The sequence below is a fragment of the Salvelinus namaycush genome, chromosome 25 (genome assembly GCF_016432855.1).
Source record: "Salvelinus namaycush isolate Seneca chromosome 25, SaNama_1.0, whole genome shotgun sequence".
NCBI classification, from domain to species: domain Eukaryota; kingdom Metazoa; phylum Chordata; class Actinopteri; order Salmoniformes; family Salmonidae; genus Salvelinus; species Salvelinus namaycush.
This window is the reverse complement of record NC_052331.1, coordinates 41,037,183-41,058,462: the sequence shown is the minus strand read 5'-3', so window position 1 is coordinate 41,058,462 and position 21,280 is coordinate 41,037,183. Positions and strand designations below refer to the sequence as shown.

The 21,280-nt window shown below is 43.8% G+C and overlaps 1 protein-coding gene across 2 annotated transcripts; it reads right to left on the bottom strand.

The window, feature by feature from the left end:
- Positions 1 to 426: 426 nt before the first annotated feature.
- Positions 427 to 16,401, bottom strand: LOC120020741 (translocation protein SEC62-like). 2 transcript variants are annotated; one of them, XM_038964476.1, is made up of 8 exons: positions 16,287 to 16,401; positions 11,721 to 11,829; positions 9,123 to 9,228; positions 8,498 to 8,825; positions 8,245 to 8,340; positions 7,688 to 7,748; positions 6,168 to 6,287; positions 427 to 4,291 (listed from the first exon to the last, which is right to left on the bottom strand). In XM_038964476.1, the coding sequence occupies exons 1-8, from the start codon at positions 16,320 to 16,322 to the stop codon at positions 3,783 to 3,785; spliced, it is 1,365 nt and encodes a 454-aa protein (XP_038820404.1). In that variant the 5' UTR covers positions 16,323 to 16,401; the 3' UTR covers positions 427 to 3,782. The 2 variants fall into 2 exon arrangements, with proteins under 2 accessions (XP_038820404.1, XP_038820405.1); XM_038964477.1 differs by lacking the exon at positions 16,287 to 16,401 and adding an exon at positions 15,947 to 16,212.
- Between the last annotated feature and the right edge of the window lie 4,879 nt (positions 16,402 to 21,280).

Genomic DNA, 21,280 nt, shown 5'->3' with positions numbered 1-21,280 from the left:
GGGTATCAAACTCATTCCATGGAAGGCCTAGTGTCTGCAGGTTTTATCCTTTAAATTAAGACCTAGACAACCAGGTGAGGGGCGTTCCTTACCAACTAGTGGCCTAGTACAAAGGGAGAGAAAAAAACAGATTCTGGGACCTCAGTGGAAAGAGTTTGACACGTGTTCTATGTCATGGAAAGAACATGTTCTGTCCACTCAGTGTATAAAAGCCTAGGCTAAGTAGAGCCAGGTGGCAAGAGTCAACTGTGTGTTGCTGTCAGTAACCAGCCCCTGGATTATCTGTGTAAGATTATATTTTTTTGGAAGAGGACCTATTTATGTAATTGACACACTAAGTTTGGGGTAGATGAAAAACAGGTCATTTGAAATGCATAATTTCATTCAAGCACCAACAATTCATGCAAATAAGACAGGAAACTCAACTGCTTTCTATATTTTTATTGCAATAAGATAGATATACTTCCAGACATTCAATTAATGACATTATATTGAAATATTGCAAGAGACAGTCCTCAATGATATTGATCCAAATATGAACAACTAAGTGACTAATGACAATTTCAACAGATAAAACATGACATTTTTTTCTTCCAGAAATGTAATGGAATAAAGCAGTATAGATTAATACTACAATATACAACAGACTGGTACTGTGCAAGAAGACGACTCAAGAACAATGAGATTTTCATGAAATAGTTCATAATAATACAGCTACTGGCAACTTGGGGCGCGTTCGTAAATTCACTCTGGCTCAATGTGCCAGAGCGCAGAATAACAGACGAATTTACGAACGCTCAACACCTGTTGAATATGGCCGGTGTCAGTAAACATCGGCAAAAAGTGTAATACAATTGTTGCCAGCAGCACAGTTAGTCACCAACACCCTGAATAACTCGAAAACAGTTTAAATCAGCTCTGCTAGGGCGAGACATTTTCAGTGGGGTTTGTGTCTGGAAGTAGCAAACAAACTTGCCAATGTTAGCCAGTTAGCTTGGGTGCTTGACTGCTGTTGTGAGGTCAGAACGCTCGGCTCAACCGTACTCCTCGGTCAGAGTGCTCTCAATGCGCCGAGAGCAAAATGCTCTGAATTTACCAATGGACAATCTGACAACGCTCAATTTATGAATGCCCAGAGGGCACTCTGGAACTGCAGATTGAATTTACGAACGCACTCTTGCTCTCCAGAAGACATCAGGAAACAGAAAAGCATTGAAAATGAACACAAAAAAATAAAGAGACCAACTACACTGGGTGCAGTTGTAAGTAGTACATTTCTATTGTACAAGAGCCACACGCAGTTGAATAAAGTTCAGGGAAACACGACAATGAAAAAACAAGCTGGACATCTACCGCGGTCAACAAGCTCTGAGAACGGGAAAGCAAGACAGTGTACCCTTTTCACACTACTGACCCGTTCACCGAGCTGCACTGCGCCAGCCTCGTTACGCATCCAGCATAGTTCCAGGAACCGGCCAGCACTACCGTTCGGGTCGACAAGATTCTGTGAAAAGGGTATGAGTGTCTGGAAGATACTCCTCAGTCTAGACATTGAGTCCATCTGTGTAGAGTCTGGGATATCCGAATCATCAATGTACCTTTTTTTCCCTTGCTCTCACAAGCTCCGCTCTACCATTCCACAGTGGGGTGAACTTTCTTCCCAGAACATTGTGGAACAGCAATATAAAATATTATGCAATCCACTGCCAACGGGTTTCTCAACCACAAGTTAATCATTCACTATTCTTATGGTAAGAAACAATCATGTTTGTGGGACTTGCTGTAAGTAGCCACATAGCTAGTTTTTCTATATACATTCCTCTACACAAAATAAATGACAAAATCGATCAATATCAACTAGATCAAAAATAGGTAGTCCATCTGATCATATATCCACACATTAAATATTCTAAATTTCTGGTGAGAGTCCCCAATAATGAGAGTACAATACACTCTTGACAATATGCCTATTGGTGGTCAAAATGATAGTAAAAAAAAGTATAACTGAGCAAAATAAACATTTCACTGAAAATAAAAAGTTTTGATACCCCAAAAAATAGGATTCTGTTCAAGTTGAACAAAGTGGGCTCATAATTTATCAATTAAAAATATATTTGATATAGAATTCCTTATATAAATGACATCTTTATTTATTTATTTTTAAATATCGTCCTCACTAGCATCTAAAACAACTCTAGCCAAAAAGAATGCAACCTTACGAACAGACAGTATTGGACCACAGCCCCCATAATGCAACACTACAGAGAATTGGACCTCGACCACATTGGTTTCCAACGGAGTCCCCATGCATTCACATGGGTCTCCATCGTTGTCAGTTAGCATGACTAGAATACCAATGAAGTCAACACAACAAAAGCTATCATGAAAGTATGGGCATCCGAGTTGAACTGACAATACTATTACAAGCGATCGTACAATGAGTATAGTAAGCTTAAGGACATATTGCCTGCTTTGCATGGCTTAGATAGAACTGAAGGGAGAAGGGGATTGATGTCTACACACAAATGTCTTAGCTCCTATACTGCGCTGCGTTTCTAAGGTTTGGAATTTGACACAATTGTTACAAAAATGAATAAATGTACCAAAATCCCTTGTTGACACTTTTGACATGTTTTCCCGTATGAAAACAGCATGCATTGTAACAACAATTAACGTGTTTGGCACTTTAATTTTGATGTCCGATTCTAAATGGTGAATACAAAACTTTAAAAACAGGTTTTCCATTCCACCTTTGCTGTCTGCATGTGCGTGGCCACAATACATTTCTTCTAGAAAGCGGCACCTCACATGACCTGTTTTATTTTTGTTGTCCGACATGACTCTTATGAGCTCTGGTTTTGTGTGTGTGTGTGTGTGCAGAACCGATCATTATCAACCAAACATTTCTCATTGAAAATAAGTACCGCAAAGAACCACAAGGCTGTTTATTGTTAATGCTGTTCATCTGCCGCCGCCATTTTTTCTTATTTTGTTCTCTCACCAGACATATTTCGCCAATACCACCAATAAGTGAGGTCTTTCTTGGGGTGGGTTAAACTATGGATTTTGGTGCATCCACATTAGTTATAGTGGCGTAGCCAACGGTTGGTCAATCGTAGCGTCCGATGGCTGCCTAGGAGAGATCAGACTCATAAAAAACAAGAGTTGAACTGTGTACAGAGGGCCAAATGCCACTGCTAGTACAGGACCTTGACCCCAGTTGGGTGACAATATCACACGTTGTTCATAAGACAACAGTCTGGATTTGAGGGGTAGGTAGACAAGACGGCAGTATTTCCCCTAGTAAAAACAACGATTCCATAGCTCTTTAATTCCCTCGTCTGTGGAAATTGACAAGAGACTTGGCCTCACAGCAAAAACGAGACATACAAGGGAAGCATTGTAGCAATAGTAAACAGAGTGGATGAGTTAACTAGAATGATATGGGATAACAGTCGTAACGTAAGTACCGAAAAATAGGGAAAACGTCGAGAGAACTAACGTGACAACTTCCTCAGACAAACATCTGTTAAGTTAGTTTGCATTTCTTAGTTTAAATAAGCTGGGGATTTTAGAAGCACAATAAGGCTTCTCTTTTCCGATGTTATAGCCATTTGACACCGGTGTCGATACTCAGACGTGGCATCTGTATAGTTGGTGGAAGATCGGAGCAATGGATGGAGTGGTCTCCTCAGCGAGGTTGACAAGACCTGGAGGAGGTGGGAGGTTGTCCTTGGAGGAGCACGAGGGTGGAGGAGAAGGAGGTGGCAGTGATAAAATGTTTATGTTTGAACAGGCAAGGGCTTTCTCTCACCGTCTCCTTCCTGCTCTCCTTCATCCCCCTCTCCTTCTTCCTCCTCCTCCTCCTCCTCCGTGTGCTGCTCCAGCTCCTCGCGGGTGATCATCTCAAAGTCATTTCCATTGCTGTGCTGCGAGCCCTCGTCCTCACGCCGGTCGCTGTCTGTGTCAGAGCGCTCAGCGGTACTCGCTAAGGTCCCCGTCCCCTTCGCCACCTCGCCTTCTTCCGTCCCCTGTGGCGCTGTGCCCTCGCCCTCGTCTCCTTCACCTTCCTCCTCTTCCTCCTCACCGTCACCCTCCTTCTCATCGCTGGTCTTGCCCTCAGTCTTGTCCTGGTTCTTCTTGCTGGAGTCCCGCGGGCCCTTGTACTCGTGCGTGTAGAGGGGGCGGAAAGAGTCGATGAAGCCCACGTCAGCCGTGAGGTTGGGCAGGAACCAGAAGTGGTGGCGTCCGCCCGTCACCAGCCAGATGATCACGAACAGGATGCAGCGAGCTGAGGGGAGATAAACATTGTCAAATGGCATTGTAATGTCACAGCATAGGCCAGCAACTAACGTCAATGGTGCTGAGGGGAAGGAACGCAACCCTGTGACATCAGCTTCGGTGCCATGTCACCCAGTTTGACTCACGTCTCTAGGTAAACACACAAGTTACATTATTTTAAAAGGTAAAAGAACAAAACGGAATTTTAACTTGATTGGAATTCCCCGTTAAATGGTTACTGCAAGATTCTGGCATTTAATTGGCTCGCAAAACTACCACTTAAGTTATTGCATACTGCACACAGAGACATAAAAATGGTATCCACGAGTTCATCCGACTCTGTAAGTAGAACAAGTGCTTAATGTCAGAATCTGGCAGTATCCCTTTAAGGGTTGGATAAGGGTATTAGCAATATGGTATCACATGCACAGGGAATGTGGGGGGGGACTATTCAGCTCTGTGGAGAACAGGCCGTAGCTCAGGTGGCTGAGTTCTCTGATGATCTTCTTGTCCTTCCTGCGACACCTGGTGTTATAGGTGTCCAGGAAGGCAGGAGGCATTGCTGTCAGTGGCAGTGGCTGCTGTGATGCAGCCCGACAGTATACTCTCCATGGTGCTCCTGTAGAACAGAGAGCCCTCAGAGACAGGCTACATTTCCTCAGCCTCCTGAGGTTGAAGAGTTGCTGTCGTGCCTTCACCGCTGCATCTGTGTGGTTTGACCATTTCAGCTCCTCGGAGATGTGTACCCCGAGGAACTTGATGTTTTTGACTGTCTCCACGGCGGTCCTGTTGACGGGGAAGGGGCATGCCCAGCCTGGTTCCTCCTGAAGTCCACAATCAGCTCCTTTGTTATGCTGACGTTGAGGGAGATTGTTTACCTGGCACCACGCCACCAGTGCCTACCTCCTCTCTGTAGGCCGTCTCGTTGTTGGTAATCAGGCCTACTACTGTCGTGTTGTCAGCGAACTTGATGAAGGAGTTGTAACTGTGTGAGGCCACCCAGTCATGGGTATACAGGGAGTACAGGAAGCGACTGAGGACACACCATTGTGAGGCCCCCCATGTTGAAGATCAGTGTGGAGGAGGTAATGTAGGCTACGTTTGTCAGGAAGTTGAGGTGATGTGGTGTTTGACTAGCCTGTTGAAGCACTTCATGATGGCAGAAGTGAGTGGTACGTACATCCTCCGTGGAGACCATCAGCACGTAGCCCTCGGGGGGCTCTCCTCGGCGGCTCACCCTTATGCTCCAAACGTGAGAAGAAGGGGTTTAGTTCGTCCGGTGTTAGTGTCTGACGTGATTGGGTTTCTTTTTGTAATCCGTGATCGTTAGAAGCCCCTGCCTCGTATCCGACCCGCTGAATTACTCCTCCATTTTGTCCCTATACTTGTGTCTCGTATTTTTAACGATCTGCGTGGGTCGTATTTGTGCTGTTTAACCATACAGTTATCCCAGGTCACTTTTGCCCTGTTTATAAGCAGCATGTCTCTCCTTCAGTTTCCCCAACAAGGCTGCCATCAATCCACGTTTTTGGATTCCGCTAAGTTTTGAAAGATACCATCGGTATCACATCATCTCTGTATTTTTGTCGGCGTATTCAATGATGTTATCCCCAGACGCAAACATACTCCAGTCCGCGTGATCAAAACAATCTTAGAGCATGGATTCTGATAGGTCAGAACAGCGTTGTACAGACTTGACCACCGGAACATCCCTTTTGAGTCTTTGTTTGTAGGCGGGGAGGAGCAAAATGGAGTCGCAGTCCGAGGAGGACGAGAGAAATCAATTCTACCTAGAGCATTAGGAGGACAAGTTGGTGCTGCCATATTGAGTTCCACTATTTTTAGTTGTACACAAATGTCTAGAGGTTGGGTGTTTTCCTTCTTACCGACAGCCAACAGCAGTATACTGGCCACGAAACAGCCTGCTGCCACGCTCAGGTAGTACACACCCACACGCATCTCAGCCGGCCACAGCGGGAAGAGAGTGGCCGCGATCACTGCAATTACTGGAAACAGAGACGCAGACAGTGGAAAATAAGCATTGTTATTCCCTTTACCAATTCAGTGGGATGGGCATTTGAAATGTTGATTGTTCGAGTAATTGCATTTTTTTTCTTCAGTAGTCAAATAAAAAAGTTATTTTTAGAACACAAGGCCTGCACTGGAAAAAAATGTGAGCATTAATGCCTGATTTATCATAACCACTACAGATAACAAATCCTAATTGCCCCATATATACGCACACACACGTCAATAAAAAAAACATGTGCCATTTTAAGATTAATTTATTGAAACCGTAAAATCAACTAATTATATATAATCTCCAATGAAAATAATCTCCAAAAAAGGCACTAACATCAGTGGCGCTTGCTTGTAAAAGCCTATGGCTGTGCAATGACCTAGCCTTATTTTGTTAAGTTCCAGAGCCCTTACCACAGTCAAGAGGCTCTTATTTTATAGTAAAAATCATGATGTAACATAACAGAATAAAATAAAACAGAATATGTTTCCAAATTGAAAAAAAGTTGCCAGTGCTAATTGATGCGCGTCTGGAATAGTTATTCTCAGAGTTCTCGCTTGAAACTGGGCTCAATTTGTCGAGGTGACGTTTTTTCTGGGTTACAAAACAGAATCTTTTCAATAGACGTTCGATTTAGTTTATTCTGCCATTCTTTGGAATTAAAAAAAATGGATTAACAATTCCACATTGAACGATGCATGGTGATGAACTGCAGCCACTACATCTGTTTGGTGAGTAGACCTAGGCTTAACTCACGTTTTTGCATTTTTCACTGTCTATGTTTAAAAGTGTTATAGCCTAGGCTAACCTATTCTAAATGGCACAAGCAGTTCGCAAAGTAGCCTAAGCGGAAAAATGACGTGACGCAATTATTCCAAAACTGCTCGTTGTTGGAACCACCTATTTCCCTACTTCAGTCAACAAGTCCATTTTGAACGCGATAAAACTGTTGTCATTTGGCAAGGAATGTAGCTTGTGTATCCCATCAGTTAGATATATTTTTAAAGGCATTTATTTCTGTAGGCATAACTGAAGCCTGTGTGCTCATTTAGCCCGCATGTGTAGAGGGAGTGATCAGAACGCAATTGTGTTAGTGAGACACGGAGGGGAAAGGGAATTTAGGGACTGAGTGATGCTTGGCTTGGTTTCTTTTTTTATTGTGCCTCGCAAATGCACATGTACAAATGGAACACTAGAATCAAAGCAGATGAACGGTGTCTTTAAGACAACGTTTCGACCTCTGGTTAGAGATCGAGTTTCGTCCATTCCGACTACTCATGACCCTCCCTACCAATTCAGTTGCAATTATCAGTTATTTGTGAAAGACAGTTTAATCAGTTATCCAAATGGAATATTCTAGGTAATTAATACTACAATTCCACTCACCCAGAATCAGTCCCATGGCAAAGGTTTTAAAATGGACTGGGTCGTAGATCCAAACAAATACCTGGAAAGTGGAGTAAATATGACAATTTTAAATTTCACCTTAGAAATAGTTTTTAACTTATCAATCACAGCGATTCACCGTTTTTCACATATCACATGGTGAACTCCGTGCAAGTCACATTGAACCTTTTGCCATCATATCATCACCATCATGTCATGCTTGCATGGCAAACTGACGCCACAAAGAATGTCTCTCGTCATGGAGATTGTGTCTCATTAAGTGCACCCTCAAACAGTCATCTTGTGAAAGTAAACTCTTTTGCTCTGGAATTCTCTCAAATGTCACAGGGAAAAACAAACACCAATGTGCTGAATTCATGCCACAAAGATCAGAATCTTCACTGTTTTTCAAAGTGAATATTACAATGATGACCTCTGGCTACACGCCGACTGAAACATGCTCACTTTTCCAGAAAGTCCTGCTTTCATATTTTCACCCATCCTAATCTTTGGAGAGGCGGAGCCCTTTCCCCAGGATTCCCTGTGTTCCAACTCACCTCATTGCCATCCAAGAAGAGCTGATCCTCATGAGGCTCCAGTTTGAATTTCTTCTTCACGTCTTTTTTCTTCTTTGTCGTTCCGGGGCTATCGTCCTGAGCACAAAGAAACAGCATGGACATATGGCCTTTATAAAAAAATTCAAATACGATTGATCTAGATTCTATGACCAAACCACTTCAGTGGTCTAGCCTGTTACAAACTATACAACATGTTCAGAGCCTATATATTCAGTTCATTCAATTTACATACACTCTTCTCCTTCTTTACATCTGACACCTCTGCATCCTTGGAATCCTTCTTCTTCTCTTTCTCCTTCTCCTTCTTTACATCTGAAGCCTCTGCATCCTTGGAATCCTTCTTCTTCTCTTTCTCCTTCTCCTTCTCCTTCTTTACATCTGAAGCCTCTGCATCCTTGGAATCCTTCTTCTTCTCTTTCTCCTTCTTTACATCTGAAGCCTCTACATCCTTGGAATCCTTCTTCTTCTCTTTTTCTTTCTCCTTGTCTTTCTTGATGTCCTTCTCTGGCTTCTTCTTCATGACTTTCAGAGCGCGGTGGAAGAATTGCTTCTTCAGCAGCCTGGAGGAGGAGAGCAGAAACACCGGAACACATAATTAAGATCAACCATGGTCAAATATTGTTTCAGATGTTGTCTGGGAGCCCCCGAAACCATTGGGAGCCTGTATAAAGTCCTTGTAGAACCTTTCACATTACACACATTTTGCCCCAATATTCTTATGCCTCGAACTTCCTAAGGACATAGGGACAACATACAACCATGAAAGTTGTAGTGAACAATGTGTAGTGTGAAAGCAACTTCAGTTCTAGTGTAGGGTGGTAGTTAGACAACTACCAGCACTCCCACATTAGACTAACTTGTTGCAGTAGTCCACCACAGAGTCTCTGGTGGTGAACACGGCCTCCTCTCCCTTCTTGGCCTTTGCCCACTTGGAGTCCAGCAGACAGTCCACCGCCTTGGATGCTGACAAAGGGAAACAGACAACCATGTTCAAAATGACACCAAAAGGTAGTAGAGAGATACGGTACGTTGAAACTCAATGACTATCATGCTATGAAAACATCCTGAAATCCTGGCCCCTGGGGATGTGTACAAAAGCTCCTTTCCAACAGACACAGCACGTCACAGATATTTAACCAACGACTGTGCAAACAGCATTTACTGACACTGTTGACAGAATAGGTCTGCTATGGGGCTAAAGTCATTGGGCAAATGTAAACATTGGCAGGTCAACAGTACTACTTTGAGATATAGTGAGAGATTCTGGGTCAAAGGTTACCTATTCCAACCCTCAACTCAGCAGGACCGGAAGAAATAACAAATAAATGCCAATTGTCGTCTCACATCAAGGCCTACTACTAAGGCCCAGATTTATCCCGACTGTTCCTGACCAGGAAAAACTTCAGGCCTTAGTTAAAGATGCAATACGCAGAAATCGCAGAAACCATTTCCTGGTTGCTTAAATTCTAATAGTTCACCCAAGTTTATGTGACAAAACAAGCAAGTATAGTGTAGAAAATTACAGGAAGCATAGAAATAGCGCACATAGAACAGATCTACAGATTCTTAGACTTGCATTCAATGAGATCTGTCATTCTATAAACACACATTTCTATGTGAATTGGGTTGGGTCAGCCCAAAAATTATATATTGCAGCTTTAAAGTCTAAAATTGTGGTTTTCCTAGTCAAGTGGTCAAAAAAAGAACAACACTTCTTTAATACCCTAAAAGTGTTTCTCAAACCAGTCCCCACAATGATAGCCTATTTGAAGTAGGGATATTCCAACTAGAGGTCGACCGATTAATCGGAATGGCCGGCCGATTTCAAGTTTTCATAACAATCGGTAATCGGCATGTTTGAACACCGATCACGGCCGATTACATTGCACTCCACGAGGAGACTGCGTGGCAGGTTGACTACCTGTTATGCGAGTGCAGCAAGGAGCCAAGGTAAGGTGCTAGCTAGCATTAAACGTATCTTATAAAAAACAATCTTAACATAATCACTAATTAACTACACATGGTAGACGATATTACTAGTTTATCTAAATTGTGACACTTCTCTGCGTTCTGTGCAACAGAGTCAGGGTATATGCAGCAGTTTGGGCCACCTGGCTCGTTGCGAACTGTGTGAAGACTATTTCTTCCTAACAAAGACAGCCAACTTCGCCAAACGGGGGATGATTTAACAAAAGCGCATTTGCGAAAAAAGCACAATCGTTGCACGAATATACCTAACCATAAACATCAATGCCTTTCTTAAAATCAATACACAGAAGTACATTTTTTAAAGCCTGCATATTTAGTTAAAAGAAATTCATGTTAGCAGGCAATACCAAACTAGGGAAATTGTGTCACTTCTCTTCCGTTCATTGCACGCAGAGTCAGGGTATATGCAGCAGTTTGGGCCGCCTGGCTCGTTGCAAACTAATTTGCCCGAATTTTACGTAATTATGACATAACATTGACGGTTGTGCAATCTAACAGCAATATTCAGACTTAGGGTTGCCACCCATTAGATAAAATACGGAACGGTTCCGTATTTCACTGAAAGAATAAACATTTTGTTTTCAAAATTCTAGTTTCAGGATTAGACCATATTAATGACCTAAGGCTCGTATTTCTGTGTCTTATATTATAATTAAGTCTATGATTTGATAGAGCAGTCTGACTGAGCGGTGGTAGGCAGCAGCAGGCTCGTAAGCATTCATTCAAACAGCACTTTACTGCAATAGCCAGCAGCTCTTCGCAATGCTTCAAGCATTGCGCTGTTTATAACTTCAAGCCTATCAACTCCCGAGATTAGGCTGGCAATACTAAAGTACCTATTAGAACATCCAATAGTCAAAGGTATATGAAATACAAATGGTAGAGAAATAGTCCTATAATAACTACAACCTAAAACTTCTTACCTGGGAATATTGAAGACTCATGTTAAAAGGAACCACCAGCTTTCATATGTTCTCATGTTATGAGCAAGGAACTTACATGCACTTTTACTTTCTTCTCCAACACTTTGTTTTTGCATTATTTAAACAAAATTGAACATGTTTCATTAATTATTTGAGACTAAATTGATTTTATTGATGTATTATATTAAGTTAAAATAGTGTTCATTGTTCATTCAGTATTGTTGTAATTGTCATCATTACAAATATATATATTAAAATAAAATAAAAATCGTCCGATTAATCGGCATCAGCTTTTATTGGTCGTCCAATAATCGGTATCGGTGTTGAAAAATCATAATCGGTCGACCTCTAATTCCAACAGTACGACACCTGATTCAACTAGGCCTAGTACAGGCTTGATGATAGTTTACTAATTTAAGCACTTTATGTGCTAGCACTGAAAGATCAAATGCTGTGGGGACAGGCACCAACTGCCGCTGACTGGTTTGAGAATCACTGTCCTAAATGAGTGAACGAACGAGAGCGTATGAACGGAGCACTGACCAATGAAGTAGTCCACCCGGTGGCCCATCATGTTGGTGGACTTGGTGGGGCAGTTGAAGCGGAGGTACTTGGCCACTGCCTTCTCCTCCTTGGTGGGCTCACTCACCTCCTACACAGTGAGGAAAAGGGAAATCACAAGTCTGTGTGCTACTATGCCATGTTGAGTTGAATACCATCAATACTTACTCTTCTGCTGCGACACATTTGCTGCTCCTGCCCCCCCACTAACAGTTACAGACCAGGGTTTCCCAAACTCAGTCCTCGGTGACCCCAAGGAGTGCACTTTATTTTTTTTGCCCTAGCACTACACAGCTGATTCGAATAATCATCAAGCTTTGATCATTGCTGTGTTAAGGCAAAATCCACCCCTTTGGGGTCCAGAGGACCATGTTTTGGAAACACTGCCATCGACATAGCAATGCTGTAGGGCCTACAGCATTGCTACAGACAGAGACTAGAACTCAGACCAGTTAAGCAGTAGATCAGACCGTCAGCCCAGGGCAGGGGTGGGCTTTAGGACCTTCCGCGGTGAAGTCAAGTCAATCAGCCAATCATATTCACAACACATAATATATGTGAGAGAGCACCATGCTCTTCCACCAACTGAGCTACAGAGAGCACCGTGCTCTACCACCAACTGAGCTACAGAGAGCACCGTGCTCTACCACCAACTGAGCTACAGAGAGCACCGTGCTCTACCACCAACTGAGCTACAGAGAGCACCGTGCTCTACCACCAACTGAGCTACAGAGAGCACCGTGCTCTACCACCAACTGAGCTACAGAGAGCACCGTGCTCTACCACCAACTGAGCTACAGGAGCACCGTGCTCTACCACCAACTGAGCTACAGAGCACCGTGCTCTACCACCAACTGAGCTACAGAGCACCACGCTCTACCACCAACTGAGCTACAGAGCACCACGCTCTACCACCTGAGCTACAGGAGCACCGTGCTCTACCACCAACTGAGCTACAGAGAGCACCGTGCTCTACCACCAACTGAGCTACAGAGAGCACCGTGCTCTACCACCAACTGAGCTACAGGAGCACCGTGCTCTACCACCAACTGAGCTACAGGAGCACCGTGCTCTACCACCAACTGAGCTACAGAGCACCGTGCTCTACCACCAACTGAGCTACAGAGCACCGTGCTCTACCACCAACTGAGCTACAGAGCACCGTGCTCTACCACCAACTGAGCTACAGAGAGCACCACGCTCTACCACCTGAGCTACAGAGAGCACCACGCTCTACCACCTGAGCTACAGAGAGCACCACGCTCTACCACCTGAGCTACAGAGAGCACCACGCTCTACCACCTGAGCTACAGAGAGCACCACGCTCTACCACCTGAGCTACAGAGAGCACCACGCTCTACCAACTGAGCTACAGAGAGCACCACGCTCTACCAACTGAGCTACAGAGAGCACCACGCTCTACCAACTGAGCTACAGAGAGCACCACGCTCTACCAACTGAGCTACAGAGAGCACCACGCTCTACCAACTGAGCTACAGGAGCACCACGCTCTACCAACTGAGCTACAGGAGCACCACGCTCTACCAACTGAGCTACAGGAGCACCACGCTCTACCAACTGAGCTACAGGAGCACCACGCTCTACCAACTGAGCTACAGGAGCACCACGCTCTACCAACTGAGCTACAGGAGCACCACGCTCTACCAACTGAGCTACAGGAGCACCACGCTCTACCAACTGAGCTACAGGAGCACCACGCTCTACCAACTGAGCTACAGGAGCACCACGCTCTACCAACTGAGCTACAGAGAGCACCACGCTCTACCAACTGAGCTACAGAGAGCACCACGCTCTACCAACTGAGCTACAGGAGCACCACGCTCTACCAACTGAGCTACAGGAGCACCATGCTCTACCAACTGAGCTACAGAGAGCACCATGCTCTACCAACTGAGCTACAGAGAGCACCATGCTCTACCAACTGAGCTACAGAGAGCACCATGCTCTACCAACTGAGCTACAAAGGACAGGATTAGGGTGAAGTTGCAACTAGACTCTTATCTTGGGTCAGTTTAGGATTTTTCCCTACTAATGGTTAAGGTTAGAATTGGGGGAGGGAAGGCTGACATCCAGCATATGTCCACGTGGTGTTGAATGACATTCATGAATTGAAGCATTTCATATGATTTCTAAAGAAGCATTTATAAAAACAAAATGGAATTATGTAACATTAGGCTATTTCACTGGGATTTCCAGAAATAGTCTTATTATGGTGATATATGGGACTGTAGTACTTGTTTGGACACTACAGACAACGAACACAAACTATCATTGGTCAATTCCCTCGCACCCCCCTCCATTTTGCTCAGTTTCATAATCTCCTACTCTGTGCCTACTGACTGAACATGGCCCGACACTGAAGCCAGTACTGCCTGCTAACATGGAGGGGAAGGAGAGAGCATCAGCACAATGAGATTCAGTCCTGCCTGCTGCCGCCTCTGGCCCAGCTGGCTGGCTTTGCAGCTATACAGCACATGATGAAGCAAGGAGGGCTTTGAAACAGGGTTTTGGTTCAGGTATGGGCATCATCAGTTACAAAATACAGACACACAAGGCCCCACTAAATGGAAAAAACTCCCCCGTCTTTACCTGAGCCTATCCTATGAATATGAGGAGGGACTTAGGCCACCCTCGCTTCCCCTATGAAAGACAGTTCTGTTCAGTAGGGCCCGCCATAGCAAAAGCATTTCGCAATAGGCAAACTAAAACCTGTGTTCTTCTTGGAAAGATCAGGCAGTAGCTTATCTCCTCATTTCACAACGTTGTCTTGATAGTCCCTACTCTTTCAGGCCCAGCTGTCCCCACACTCACTGCCTACGTCGTGGCCAAATAAAATTCAAGTCCAAATCTGGTTACAGTCTAGTAGTTGATGAGGATAGCATAGCCACTGCCAGCTATCAAACCTGGGTAGTGTTTTGTTCAATGTTTATGCTCACCGAAAGTTCACTTCACTCATCATGGTAATAAAGCAAAATAGTAATCAGTTATTCAAAACATGTGTTTTTCCCTTACCATATCATGAGACAGAGCTAGAGAAAAAAAGAGAACAAACTGGATATAAAGGAATAGATATCATTTCAACTATTGCATAATAACATACCATGTTCCTGCAGCCAGGAGAAGGACATATGGAATATTAAGCAATTTTACCACTGACAGCCAAGGTGTTGCCTATCAGCTGTTGTTGATGCATGTCAAGGTGATGCGAACCTGTTGCGTAATTTGACAATGACCAGAAGGCCTGAATTGTGTGTAATCGATTCGATTAACTTCCATTACACTACAATAAGGTATGTTATTGTCATCAGGTTGTCGAGTTGTATTTAGAGTGTTGGCATGAGTTTGAGGGTGGGTATAATTTGTGGAATGTTCCAAAAGGAATCGGTTCCAAAAACGTCGTAAAGTACAATGTCGTCAACAAACAACGCATACAATGTTGCATGATCAATTCACATAGCTAACTAGCTGCCGAATAGGCATCAACTCACCACGTAGCTTATTCTTAATGTTTGTCCACAGGCTACCATAGACATTTTTCGGAATAAACGTGGTGAGTTTAAACTTAATGATGTAGCCCACTCCCTACCCGGTATCTTATTCTGCCGCTATACAACTTCGTATGCGTTGTTTGTTGGCAAAATTGTTATTTACTTAGTTTTTGTAACAGATTCCTGTTGGAACGTTCCACAAATCATACCCACCCGGAGTTTGTCTCGAACAATTGAGAGGGACTTACCCCAAAGAAAACTAGTCCAGCATTACTTGCAAAACTATTGCAATTTGTACAATGACCAATGCACCTCGAAAGAAATCATGATGCAATCTAGCTACGTCTAGTTAAACTACGTCAACGTCGTTTTAATGAGACTATTCTCGTGTGGCCATCAAACATCAATTAATGAGGATGTGCTGGCGCATCAGTGGCATTTGGCTTGTCAAAACAGTAACATTAGTTAGCTATTTCTATATTCCAAAACACGTCTTGGCTTCACATCTGGTTGCCCGCCATACAACCGAAACTTGCTTTACGATCATTGTGATGTTAACGTTAGCTGGCTAATTTTGTTAGTAGCTGGTAGCAAAGCTAGTTGGCTACGGGTTTGCGCTAGCTTTCTCTGCCTGGTATCTGAGATAGCCTGGCTAACTAGCAAACTGTAAATACCTAATGTTACTGTAACGTTACCTACCTAAAATCTTCCTCCTCTTCACCAAAATGTTTTCTTAACTGGTATCGTTCGCTAACTAGCTAGGTAATGTTCTGAAATGGCTAGGTATTGCTATTTGAAATATTCGTGTTACAGATAAATGTTATGCAAAATGACTTCCTGCAAAATTAAATATTTCAGTCGTTTACGTTAGCTGCTGGCACAGCTTTTCGCCTATTATCACCAGCATCGAATCGCTAGCAACATTACCATACTAGAAAACTAGTCTGTTGCGGGAAATATTTCAATCTTGAAAATAAAATCTCCGTAATACATCCAAGCAAAAACTATCTTCTTCCAGTTAGCGTTACAATTATTTTACCTGGATCCGTTTCTTATGCCTCCTGCGCTCCGCCATGATTCTCCAACACAGCTCGTCTGACGTGTAATCACGTAGTACGTACGGGTAATATCGCGAGAGCAAAATGGCCCAAAATTGTACGTTCCAAACAGGTTCCTTCAATAACGTCCCTTGTTCTTCTTCTTCTTCGGTGGGGTTTATCGGCGGTTGGCATCCAACGTTATGGTGCATTACCGCCACCTACTGTACTGGAGTGTGGGCCAGAGACAGGGAGAAACTAAATCCTTCCTCCCAGCCCCGTTGCTCTTAAAAAAGATAACAAAATATTTGAGACTATATCCAATGACGTTCTACTCAATATACTCTTTAAACTAATTTCCTGTATCCCCTTCTCCCTGCCCCAATAATTCGTTGCCAGCTGCTGTCTCCTAATCTGCAATGGCATTTCCCCCATCTCCATCTGTAGTGCAGCCACTGGGGACGTCCAAAACGCCCCACTACATATTCTGAGTCCTTGTCCCTGTATGACATCTAGCCTTTCCAATGAGGTCCGGGCTGCCGAACCATACGCTATACTGCCATGGTCTATTACAGATCGGATCAATGCAACATACATGGTCCTGAATGAGGCACGCCCAGCCACCCACTTCTTCCCCGTCAGACAGCGCATCACATTTAGCACCTTCTTACTCTTTCCCACCACTCTCTCAATGTGTTCTGCCCAGGTCAGTCTAGTGTCAAAGTACACCCCAAGGAACCTGAAGGCCCCCATGCTCTCCAAGTTTCTCCCATATAATCTCAAGCATCATCACCCACCTTCCTCCTGGTAATGAACACTGTCTGAGTTCTCTACAGAGAACCTGAATCCCCACATTAATGCCCACTGCTCTACCTTATCAATTGCTTCCTGTACCTTCCTGACTATATATGGCACATTTCTTCCTCTTTTCCATAAGTCCCCATCATCTGCAAATAACGACCTCCCAATATCTGGCTGTACCTGAGAGTAAACATCATTGATCATGATTGAGAACAACAGAGGACTAGTCACATTCCCCTGCGGTGGGCCATTATCCACCATGTAGCTGCCTGATAGTGACTTCCCCACCCTCACCTGGATAGACCTTCCAAACAGGAAATCCTTTATCCAGTTGTACGTTCTTCCTCCTACCCCCATAATGTCAAGATTGATTAACAAGCTCCGTTATCATACGCTCCATAATCTTACATACATGTGATGTTAAGGCTATTGGCCGATAGCTTGTTGGCCTCGTTCGGTCCTTCCCTGGCTTCTGGATTGGTTTCGCTACTGCTTCCTTCCAGCTGCCTGGTAGTTTCCCCTCCTCCCACACTCTGTTGTACAACACCAATAACTTATCCAGTGCCTCATTACTAAGATGGGCCAACATAATATAGCACACCTTATCTTTCCCAGGTGAAGTTAACCCAGCCTTACCTATTGCCATTTTCACCTCTGCCTTGGTAAATGGTGCATTCAATGCATCCTTTACATCCTCCCTCCTATCCAGCACTCCAAGATGCTCCTCTCTCGTTCTCTGTCTCCCCCTTTGCCCCTCCTCTGACCAATTTGCAGAGCTATGCACTTGGACAAACGCTTTGGACATCATCTCTGCCTTCTCCTCATCTGTTACTGCCACATCCTCCCCACTCGTCAACACTGGATAATCCCACTCCCTTCTGACCCCACTCATCCTCTTAATCATCCCCCACACTACTCCCACTGGTGTCGCCCTTCCAATGGTGTCACAGAACCGACACCAACATGGCCTCTTTGCCTGACGGATAGTTCTCCTCACCAAAGCCTGGGCCTGCTTATACTGAATCAGATGTTGAAAGTTATGTTTCCTTTTCAGTACTCCAAATGCCCTGTTCCTACTCCTCACCATTTCCCCACACTCCTCCGTCCACCACGGGACTGCTTTCCTCCTCCTCCTCCTTCTCCCTGAACTCTTAGGTATCACCTCAGTAGCTGCCCACACTAACGCTGTTCTCACCCAGTTATTCATACTATCCACATCTCCTCTCCTATCCACCCGAGACATCACCCGTTCACTTAACTCATGAAACTGATCCCACTTTGCCCTTTCAAACACCCACCTGCCTACTCCATCCACTGACACCTCCTCCTCCCTCTGGCCTACTGTGCATACTATGGGTTAATGATCACTCCCTACTGTCGACTCCTCCCATACCTCCCACTCACATATTCCTGCCATCGCACTAGATACCAGAGTGAGGTCCAAGGCAGACTCTTTCCCTGTGTCTACATCAATCCTGGTCCCTCGGCCATCATTCAGGCACACCAGATCTTTAACTTCTATCAGATTTTCCATCACTTGGCCATTTCCATCCATCCCTCCCCGTCCCCCCAGAGCGTGTTGTGGGCTTTAAAATCCCCACACCACATTACCTTACTTCTATCCTGGCCCTCCACTCTCTCCAAGTCGCCTCTTCACTGTTGACGTTGAGACTGGTGTTTTGCGGGTACTATTTAAGGAAGCTGCCAGTTGAGGACTTGTGAGGCGTCTGTTTCTCAAACTAGACACTCTAATGTACTTGTCCTCTTGCTCAGTTGTGCACTGGGGCCTCCCACTCCTCTTTCTATTCTGGTTAGAGCCAGTTTGAGCTGTTCTGTGAAGGGAGTAGTACACAGTGCTGTACGAGATCTTCAGTTTCTTGGCAATTTCTCGCATGGAATAGCTTTCATTTCTCAGAACAAGAATAGACTGACGAGTTTCAGAAGAAAGTTCTTTGTTTCTGGCCATTTTGAGCCTGTAATCAAACCCACAAATGCTGATGCTCCAGATGTTCAACTAGTCTAAAGAAGGCCAGTTTTATTGCTTCATTAATCAGCACAACAGTTTTCAGCTGTGCTAACATAATTGCAAAAGGGTTTTCTAATGATCAATTAGCCTTTTAAAATGATAAACTCGGATTAGCTAACACAACGTGCCATTGGAACACAGGAGTGATGGTTGCTAATAATGGGCCTCTGTACGCCTATGTAGATATTTCATTAAAGATCTGCCGTTTCCAGCTACAATAGTCATTTACAACATAAAAAATGTCTACAATGTATTTCTGATCAATTTTATGTTATTTTAAACGTACAAAAAATGAGCTTTTCTTTCAAAAACAGGGACATTTCTAAATGACCCCAACCTTTTGAACAGTAGTGTATATCACTTGTTGGTTTATCCCTCTGTACTGGTACAGATCTACTACTCACACCACTCCTCTAAGGATCCCTACCCCTTGACTCATCTTCCTCTACTTTCTTCACTGCTTCAGCATATGAGAACTTCTGCACTACTCTAACCCTGGGAGCCTCAACCTGCCTCTCTCACACGGGACATTTCTGATCCCCAGCCCCATGGCACCCTTACAATTAACACATACCACTACTTTCCCCAATGGTACACAGTCCTTTGTCTCATGCCCTTCTGCACACTTCTCACACCTAGGAACCTCCCTCCTACACACTGCTGCCACATGCCCATAAGCGTCACACCTGTAACAACGTAATGTATTCGGCACAAAAGCTCGTACAGGATAACTTATATATCCTAACATCAATTTGTCAGGCAAAAACTCAACATCAAAACTCAAAAGAACAGACAATGACTCTTCTGTTCCACCAATCACGCCACCCTGTCTAAACGACGAGCATCACAAACACTGGGAATCTTCCCTGTCATTTGGTCAGCTTTCACATTTACCGCTACCAAAGTAATCACTCCTTTCAATGGCGCCCTTTTCTTGAGAGCAAAATCACATCTCGGTGCCCCCATTCATTTAACACGGAGCACTTGATCCTTCTGACCAGCAGAAACACAAACAATTATCACAAGACCACTTCTGGTTACCCTCACTGATTCCACAGCACCCAACTCGGTTTTCACCCACACCTGAAACCACAAATGGATCAGCCAAAAGGCAAGGTCCTTAAATCCCACACTTAGCCTAACTTTAATAATGTTATCTTATGGTAATTATATTTGTCTACTGTTAGTATCAAAGCATGTGTTTTGAATTTGAAATAGCCTTACCACCACTGTATCTCAAATGACGGAGTCAAGGGTGTTCATTCTAATGTACAGGGGTGGACTGGCCCTTTGGCATTTCGGGCAAATGCCAGATGGGCTGATAAAAAAAATGTGCCCAGTGGGCCTGTCTAACTTGATCAATATCTGGCTAATAATGGGAGCCTCAAGGAAAGAAATGGGCCGGTGTTTTAGAAATTCCGGGGCCGATTTCTGGTTCCAGTCCACCCCTGAATGTAGATAAACAGGATGAATCCCAACTGTACAATTTCAGATAAAGTGCAGCTATCTACGTATAAATTATTTATATGATTGATGTTCAGTGTCCATTGCTACCTAAAAATTGTTTCCATACTGAAGCAGAAAACATAGAAAACTTATAAAAAAAACTGTGATTTGATAGGCTACATTGTGACATTAAAATCAATCATTTATATTCATTAAAAGTGGTAATATCACACATATTCATTGGAAAGCATTATGCTACAAAAACACAATTAATGCATTAACTTTTACAAAATACAGTTTATTTTCCCCTCAAACACAGAGGTCATGTGTATATTCAGTGTTCTTCCCATTCTTCATCAAGCCATCTATATTTCTACTGGCTGGGGTTTATTGCCTCCATCTTGAAACTGAAACATGGTGGAAAAAAAGTACCAAACATTTCAACTGTAACTAAATACATACAAAAAATGCCATCATATACCTAGCAGTTTAAACACTGCAGGACACACACTAGAAAAGTGAACACCATTGCCTGATGGAAATGGTTAGCAGCTTAAAAGCAGCTCTTTGGGCTGGAACACTTGCTGAATTCCTAATCGAACCCTACTTCCTACTTCCTGTGCACGAAGGTTGGTGTATCCAACCCAGCAACAATTCCATCTAGCCAATCAGAGGGCAAGATGCAGCTATTACTATATCACTTATACCCATCCAATGCTTAAA